Source organism: Sarcophilus harrisii, chromosome 4, assembly GCF_902635505.1.
Source record: "Sarcophilus harrisii chromosome 4, mSarHar1.11, whole genome shotgun sequence".
Taxonomy (NCBI): Eukaryota; Metazoa; Chordata; class Mammalia; order Dasyuromorphia; family Dasyuridae; genus Sarcophilus; species Sarcophilus harrisii.
The window spans coordinates 353,660,966-353,669,381 of record NC_045429.1 but is presented as its reverse complement, the minus strand read 5'-3'; the positions used below and the strand labels follow the sequence as shown (position 1 = coordinate 353,669,381).

Genomic DNA, 8,416 nt, shown 5'->3' with positions numbered 1-8,416 from the left:
AAGCTTTAAATAATATTCAGCTGCATTACAATCCTCTCCTGTTCCATTCAACAAGGAAACGCTCACTTTATTTGTCATTTAAGTTTAGAATAACAAAACAATAAGATAAAATAAAATAAAATGAAGATATTACACTAAATAACCTATAAGTTCTCTTCCAGATTCAAGTCTACAAGATGCTATGATCTCCACAATCCTGACACTAGACATTGTCGGGTTAACTTGGTTTGAGAAAGAGATTTTGTCTCCATAACCCCAAGAAATCAGAGCAGCCTCGGGAGGAAGAGGTCAGGGGTGCTAATCACCTCCTCCGATGTCAAAGCCTTCAGCTTAGGCACAGATTTACCAAAGACCAAGGGCGCCACCTAATGGAGATTTCCAGGTCTCACATGATTCGCAGAGACTGGACTCTTGGTCCTGAGAACAAATACCCAAATTCACAGTCCCCCTCCTTCTCCCTGGGTCACCATGCTGGGGTCACAAAGCCCGTAGGGACAGGCCTAGGGGCTCCAGGTACCTAAGGATCTAGTCGTCGCACATCCATGAAAGCCTATTTTCTTTTTTGGACATGGCTGTGTTGGAGTTTGCATTGCCTAACTATATTTACTTGGAATAGGTTTTGTTTTTCATGCCTTCTTAATTGGGTGTGAGGGGGAGGAGAGGAGGAAAATGTGGAATGGAAAATAAAATTGAAACACAAAAAAATGAATAAAAATGGGGCAGCTAGTCAGTACAATGGATAGAGCACTAGCCCTGAAGTCAGGAGGATCGGAGTGCAAATTTGGCCTCAGACACTTAACACTTCCTAGCTATGTGACCCTGGACAAGTCACTTAACTACAATTGCCTCAGAGGAAAAAAAGAAAAAATATATAAAATTTCGAAAAGCAAAAAAGAGAAAATAAGAAGGTTTCTCTCTATGTGGAAAAATACCATAGGAGGGCCTGTGGTGGTGAGAAAAAATGCACCGAGAACAGCCAGTCCCGGATAGAATACAGACAGAATATCCCAATGTATCATTTGGGTAATGGTGGGAGATGATGGGGAAGAAGATGTAGTAAGACCCAAATTTTCAAAGAAACGTCAGGTTTGGAGTGGACAAATTATATTCCAACAGTTATAATGGAATATTCTTGTGCCACAAAACTCCAATTGGAAAAGCCGTCTATGAATTGATACAGAGTAAAGAAAGCAAAAGAGGAGAGAAAAAAAATTACATATACTAACTAACTCCAAACACTAACAGAAATCAGAAATCAGATAAATGAAATGACCAATCTTGATTTCAGGGGGTTGATAATGAAACATATATCCCTTTGTGGAAATACTTTGTCTAATACAGCTTTGTCAATTCCCTCTGTTGGTCATAAGGAAAAGTTCTTTTGGTGAGCAGTGGTTGACTGGAAATTATTAGTAGTATAAAATAATTTCTATATTTAAAAATAAGGGGGAAAAAAAGGGGATGATCTACAAATTAAAACTCTGACTGGCAGTCTTTTTGGTTCTCAGAAAATAGAAGAAAAGAAGAAAAGGGCATCTAGCCAAACCTACTTGGCCTCCATGTGGCCAAAGCTTTCTAGACTGAGGAGGATCCCTAGTGGGTTGGGCTCTGCAGGTGACATCAGAGCACCAGACCAGGAGTCACAGGAGTCCTGTGTAACAGAGAGTTAAAGGAGGCCAGACAGCATATTTGTTACAGAGTCAGGACTAACAGCTCTAGTCCTGACTCTGTAACAAATATGCTGTCTGGCCTCCTTTAACTCTCTGGGCCTGTTTCTTCTTTTGTAAAATACTGTTAAGATGAGATGGTCTCTTCTAGTTCTGACACTCTGTCAGTGCTTCTTCTACACCAGCAGGGATTCCTCTTCTTCCTATCTTCTCCTTTGAGGCTCAGAGGTCTTAGGAAATCACCTGGAACTCATCCCCTCAACAACAGGGATGGGAATGGACGGAGTAGATAGGACAGCCTCTGAGGTCCTTTCTAGTACTAAATTTGCAATCCTCTAACAAACCATGCCATATTCATTTCCTTTAATTCTTAAGTCAACCCTTCAAGGAAGAGGTGCTATCACCTCTCCTTTTTCAGATAATATAATGAATTCCTTCCCATATATTGAAGAATCCCAGTTTGGGCTGCAATTATTATGAATAAATGCATATTGGTATAGTTTGTCTGTACATGAACATTCTCAAGGACTCAAACAGGTATTTGGACCTATCCATGTACACAATCACAATCACTCACCTAGTTCTCAACTGTCCTGACATACAAATAGAAGAAAAACAGTCCTTGTCCTTATAGAGCTTACATTCTATCAGGAAGAAAACAGCTGCAAAATCATTAGGGCAAGAGCAGAGACAAGGCCTTGAGAAGTTGGAAAAGGATCCAGAAGGCTTCATTTCATTTAGGAGGTGGGGGAACAAGAACCCACAATCAAACCCAGTACACAGATATGCACACACATTTGCACATACACATGCCCAGAGGCAATTGGAGCAAAGGCCCAAAATCCAAGTCAGCCCCCCTCTGGGAACTCCCCCTTTGGTCCCTCTCTTCCTGATCTGGGCTCTGCAGCCTCAGTTGGCTCCTACAGCCCTAGGCCTTGGCTGGTTCTGCAGCCTCAGTTGGCTCCCACAGCCCTAGGCTTTGGCTGGTTCTGCAGCCACAGTTGGCTCCCACAGCCCTAGGCCTTGGCTGGTTCTAGATTCAGGCTCTTCAGAAGAAGTTGAGGATTGTGGAGAGTCACAAGCAACAGCACTTGTTTCCTTCTGAAGCCAATCTCCGTGCCCTTTCCTCTGGCTGATGATGGAATAGAGAAGGATCCCTGTTTAAGACAAAAGGGACAACTGACTGGATTAGGGAAAGAATAGAGGGAAAGGGGGGAAACTGGGGAAAATAAAAGAGAGGAGAGAAGAGGGGAGGAGAGGAAAAAACAAAGGAGAGGAAGAGAAGGGAGAGGAAGGGAGAAACTGTTTTTGTTTTTACATTAAGGGAGAAGAATGGAGGTAAGCCTTACCTGCAGCCACAGAGACATTCAAGGATTCCACTTCTGGGATGAGCTCCCGCCCAGGTTGGATGGTTAGCAAAATATGGCACAGGTTTCTGACCTCATGGGATAGCCCAAAACCTTCATTCCCTATAGGGCAGAGATGGGGACAGAAGAGGCAGTATTGAGTCAATACTGCCTACAACTACAGCCTTGGAAAACAGTATGTATAGCAGGAAGCAGGTACAACAGAATAACAGGAAAATGCAACAAACATCTCACCCAATAGCTGGGTGTCACCTTCTGTCACCTACCTAACACCAAGAGAGTAGACCGGTCCCAGAGGAACTCTTGACAACTGGTAATGGGGACGTTAGAGCCCTGAACAATCCCAGACCCTGGGCATCCTACAGTGCCTGCAACAAGCCAGCCTTGTTGAGTCTTATCCTGGCAAGGGAAAGGAGAACAAGATGATTTCCTGGCTCACCAGATTTTATCAATAATACTATTTAATTAACCAACAAGCATTTATTGAAGGCCTTCTATGTATTAGGCACAAGGCTAAGTGCAAGAAATAGAGAAACAAACTAGTCTCTACCCTTAAGAAGCTTACATCCTAGGAACAGTGGAAACACAGAGAGAGAAAATAGATTTTTGTATGGCTTTTGTGTGAAAGAAATTAGGCTGTGGGCAAAATTGGGAATTCCATCTCTACTGCAAGATTCCTGGAATTCAAGGGGGATTAGCAAGAGATTTTACTGAATGCTTCTCTACCATTTCTGCATGCATCACATGCAGCTGATTCCCTCCCTGATTTCCTATTCTGAAACACTAGCTCCTCCTTGCCCAGACCTGTAGAATGGACAGGGGGGCTGCTAAATATGGGACAACATCGCCTCCATGTGGCCAACAAGAGAGTCACAGTTCAAAACCAAAAAACAAACACCAGTACAAAGAATTTTGTTCCCAAGGTCAAGTACAGTTCTGGTTTAAGATAGTTACACACCAGGGAGAAGGACCAAGTTCTCCAGGTAGGTTTAAAGAGAGGCTCTGTGGGCAAATTTTGAAAGAAGAAATCAAAGCTATATTTAGTCATGAAAAAATGCTCTAACTCATTACTGCTTAGAAAAATATAAAATTTATTAAAATGCCTCTTAGATCAGGTAAAATGATCCAAGAAAAAATGACAAATGCTGGAGATATGGAAAAATTGGGAGACTAATATGCTTGGTGGAATTGTGAACTGATCCAACCATTCTGGAGAACAATTTGGAATTATGCCCAAAGAATTATAAAATTCTCTACACTTTGACCAGCAATTCTACTATTGAGTCTATTTCCCAAGGTAAACAGGGAAAAAAGGGAAAAAAAAAACAAAACCTCTATGCTCTAAAATATTCATGGCAGCTCTTTTTGCAGTGGCAAAAAACTGGATACTCATCAATTGGGGAATGGCTGAATAAGTTGTGATATACAATTGTGATAAAGTATTATTATTCTGTAGGAAATGATGAGCAAGTTGATCTTTCAAAATATGGAAAGACTTGAATGAAATAATGAAGGACATAAGTAGAAGCAAAAGAATGTTGTGTGTGTGTATGTGAATAAAAATGTGGCCTCTACTGCAAGGCTGGAAGGAAAACAACTTGGAACTCAAAAATGTAACCCTCAAAATTAAATAGAAAACTTTTTGTAATTTTCTGCATCCCTAATTCTAGAACATAATAAGAGCTTAATAAATGCTTGTCACTTTGAACTGAACTGAATGGAATAAAACTGAACTGAAAACTAAAAAAAAAAAAAAAAAAAAAAGAGGGGGGGGGGGAGGGAGGACTCTCTATACTCTAAGTCCTCCTTTAACCAAAGTTCCAGAGGCACAGATCCTTTTCTCCCTCAAGGATGATTGCATCCCATTTGGGGAATAAGAATACTCAACCATAACACTAGAATGACAGATTCAAGTGGGACTAAAAAACTAATGTCCCCCTAAAATCTAAAATAAAGTGTGGCCCTGACAGCATTACCACCAATCTTAGGATTCTGTTTCCCTATCCCACAGGAGCTATGGATAAATAATCAATCAACAAGCATTCAGTAAGCACTTTCGTACCAGGCATTATGCTAAGTGCTATTGATATTAGGAAAACAAAACAAAAACAGTCTCTGTCCTTAAAGAGCTCACATCTGAATGAGACAGATGACATCTTCATCAACAGGTATATACTAAAAAAGGATAAGTACAAGATAACCTTTCAGGGGAGGAGTACACTAATCACTCTACTACTAATTACCTTCAACAAGCCTGGAAGATCATCAGTTGCAAAGACATCCATTACTTCCATGACTCCTGCACTGGCCTTGCTAACCACTGGAGTCAGGGGGCAACTGCAAAGTTCAATTTTAATTAGACTCAACAAATATATATAAAACACCTACTATGCAGAAGGCACTAGGAACAAAATTAAAGCAGTTAGCTCTCAGAGTTTGGATTCTTCTAGGGCAAGGGTTCTTTGCCTGGGATCCAAGGAAAGATTTCTGAGAGGAAACATTAATGTATTTAGTATTTGCTATTTACCAGGCACTGTTTCCAGGGGACATATGAATTTGGATGGGAAAAATTATAACTTATCATGTTTCATGCATACCATAAAATTAGTTATTTTCACAAATCTTCAGTTTCCTTGTAGCCCTATGTATTTTATTTTATGCATATTAAAAACGTGGTCCTGAGAAAGGGTCAGTAAGTCTCTCCAGAATACCAAACGGGGGTCCAGGACACAAAAAAGGCAGTGTAGTCAAAAGCTCTGAGTTTGTATTCTAGCTCAAGTCCGAACTGTGTGAGCGACAACGCTATCCAGCATCTCTGAGCCTGTTCCCTCATCTATAAAAAGAGATTTTAAGTCTGATGCTTCTGTATCACGACACAGTGGGGAAAAAGAGCAACGAGGGGTCCGGAAAACAGAGGGGGTGGAACAGATGACCTCCAAGGGTCCTCAGGAGCTAAAGCGACGACCCGGTAATAAGTACGCGTTTGAGGAGGAAGGCAGCATTACCACAAGGAGCTCTGCGCCATACGACCTCAAGGCATTCAGCGGAGAAACTGCAAGTTTCCCCCATCTTCCGGCAGCAAGCTTGCTACCCCGAAAGCTTCGGCCGCACAGGGGACCGATGATTCAGGGAGGGGGCACCAGACCTCCTTGGCCCACAAGGGGCGGTCGGTTGGGGCTGAAGCTCCAGCTCGGGGCGGAGGCCCCACGTGAGAGGAGCGGGGAGCGGGCTGTAGACAGGGGGTCAGTGCGGCTCCCCGGGAGGCGGGGGAGCTGGGGCGGAGCTGTCGGACGCCGGGCCCACCACGCTGCGGCCGGAGGCAGAAGGCCTACCTGTTAGTGTGGCTGGTGATGACCTTGTCCACGCCCAGGAAATGCGCGGTGCGCAGCACGGCGCCCAGGTTCCGGGGGTCTTGGATCTCCTCTAGGACTAGCCAGAGGCGCCGGGCCGCCGGCCCCTCCTCCCCGTCCTTCGGAAAGGCCGTGGGGAGCAGAGGGGCCACCTCCATACACACGCCCTGATGAACCTGACCCCGACACAAGGCGTCCAGCTCCCGGCGCCGCATGGGCTGCACCGGGACGCCCAGGGCCTCGGCGGCCCGAGCCAGCTCGGCCCGCGCCCCGGACCCCGCGCGCCCCTGGAGGAGGAGGAGACGGGTCACGGCCCGCCGGGCGGCCCGCAGCGCCAGGGCACAGGGAGCCAGCCCAAACAGCACCTCCTGCCGCCCGCCCAGGGGCAGGTCGTCCTCCCGCAGGCGCAGCAGCTCCGCGCCCCCCGGCCGGGGCTCAGGCCGGGGCCCCGCCCTCCAGGGGGGCGTCCTCGGGAAAGGCTTCTTCCGAGAGAAGGGCCGCGCCGGGAGAAAAGCCGGAGCGCGCCGGACGGGGGCCCCCAGGCGAGCCGGCCACTGCAGCATGTCCCGCACACCTGCCTCCCGGCGGCAGCCGGGCGTGCGGCGCAGACGGCACAGCAGGCGCTCCCTTCCCAGCCGGGGGGGTGGGGGGGTGGGGGGGGAGGGGGTCCGGCCGCCGGGGAACTCCTGGCCCTCTACCAGGACATGGCGAGCTCGGGAGCCTCCGGCCGGGACCGGGAAACCCACGCGGCCGGCGGAAAGCGGCAGCTACGCGCTACGTACCCTCGCCCCCACGTGAGCGGTTTCCAGTTCCGCCCTGGATAGCCGAGGCCGTGTAGGACGCTGGGAGCCGCGTTAACAGCGCCGTCTAGCGTGTGTTCACACAGCGCCACCTGCTGGCTGGGTGGGGGGGCCTGAAATCCTTGCCCCATCCTCTCCTGGCCTTCTCCGTGTGACCGGTAGGTGGCTTCAGAACCCGCTTGGGCCAGATCTGGAGCGCGCGTGCTCACAGCGAGCTGGGCCTCCGGATGGAGCGAGCTCTGACCGTGGGTTGGGAGGTCTGGGCTGGGTTCTGGGGACTGCCCTCTAAGCGCCGCTGGGGAGGCTGCCCGCGGGCCCCTGGCTGACCGAGGGCACAGCGGGTGCCGGAGACCCGAGGGTGTCCTGAAAACGGACCAGTGAAATCTCGCCAGCCGCCACCGCCACCTCACGGAGGCGCCCGGGTTTTTTAGACGTCTGCGTTCCCCTTAGGCCCGAGGCCATGTCACCATCCCGGGCCAGTCCGCCCCTCACTTCTGGGGGCCGGGGCACGGCTTCTAGGGGGCCCCGACACAGCCCGCTGGCCGCCAGACCCGCCGGACTCTAGTGTGGATAGCAGGGCTCCCAGGCTTTTCCACCTGCAACTCAGACAATCCAGTACTGAGGGGCGCAACAAAAGCTGGCTGATGGGTGCATGAGACGCCAGATGCCTCCATCCTGTGCCCATAAGTGTGTCTTCTTGCTCCTGGTCCTCTGCCAGTCCGTTGTGGAACTTAGCCTGCTGCCGCGAAATCAATCTTTGCCCCTTAACTTGGAGACAGCCGAGTGTGCGAATTCTCTAGCCATACCCGTGACACCGGCCTGGGGGCCCGGAGTCTGTTGGGGTGTTATTCACCCCCAACAGGGGCTTTGTAGCACAGAACCGCACATTAAGCCAACTCTGGGGTACCGCTACACACTGGTTGGCTAAGATGACGGGGACAGATAATGATGACTATGGGAGGGGATGTAGGGAGACGGGGACACTGATACATTGTTGGTGGAACTGTGCCCAAAGGGCTTCTCCTTTGATCCAGCAGTGTCTCTACTGGGCTTATATCCCAAAGAGATCTTAAAGGAGGGAAAGGGACCCACATGTGCACGAATGTTTGTGGCAGCCCCGGAAACTGAGTGGATGCCGCCAGTTGGAGAATGGCTGAATAAGTTATGGTATATGAATGTTATGGAATATTATTGTTCTGCAAGAAATGGCCAGCAGGAGGATTTCAGAGAGG

General features: G+C 48.3%; 1 protein-coding gene across 2 annotated transcripts; it reads right to left on the bottom strand.

Annotated features, from left to right (window-relative positions):
- Positions 1-558: 558 nt before the first annotated feature.
- On the bottom strand, positions 559-7,285 carry MRM1 (mitochondrial rRNA methyltransferase 1). 2 transcript variants are annotated; one of them, XM_023502197.2, is made up of 5 exons: positions 6,367-7,275; positions 5,278-5,371; positions 3,301-3,433; positions 3,017-3,136; positions 559-2,824 (listed from the first exon to the last, which is right to left on the bottom strand). In XM_023502197.2, the coding sequence occupies exons 1-5, from the start codon at positions 6,945-6,947 to the stop codon at positions 2,640-2,642; spliced, it is 1,113 nt and encodes a 370-aa protein (XP_023357965.2). In that variant the 5' UTR covers positions 6,948-7,275; the 3' UTR covers positions 559-2,639. The 2 variants fall into 2 exon arrangements, with proteins under 2 accessions (XP_023357965.2, XP_031822404.1); XM_031966544.1 differs by lacking the exon at positions 3,017-3,136 and having other exon boundaries at positions 6,367-7,285.
- Between the last annotated feature and the right edge of the window lie 1,131 nt (positions 7,286-8,416).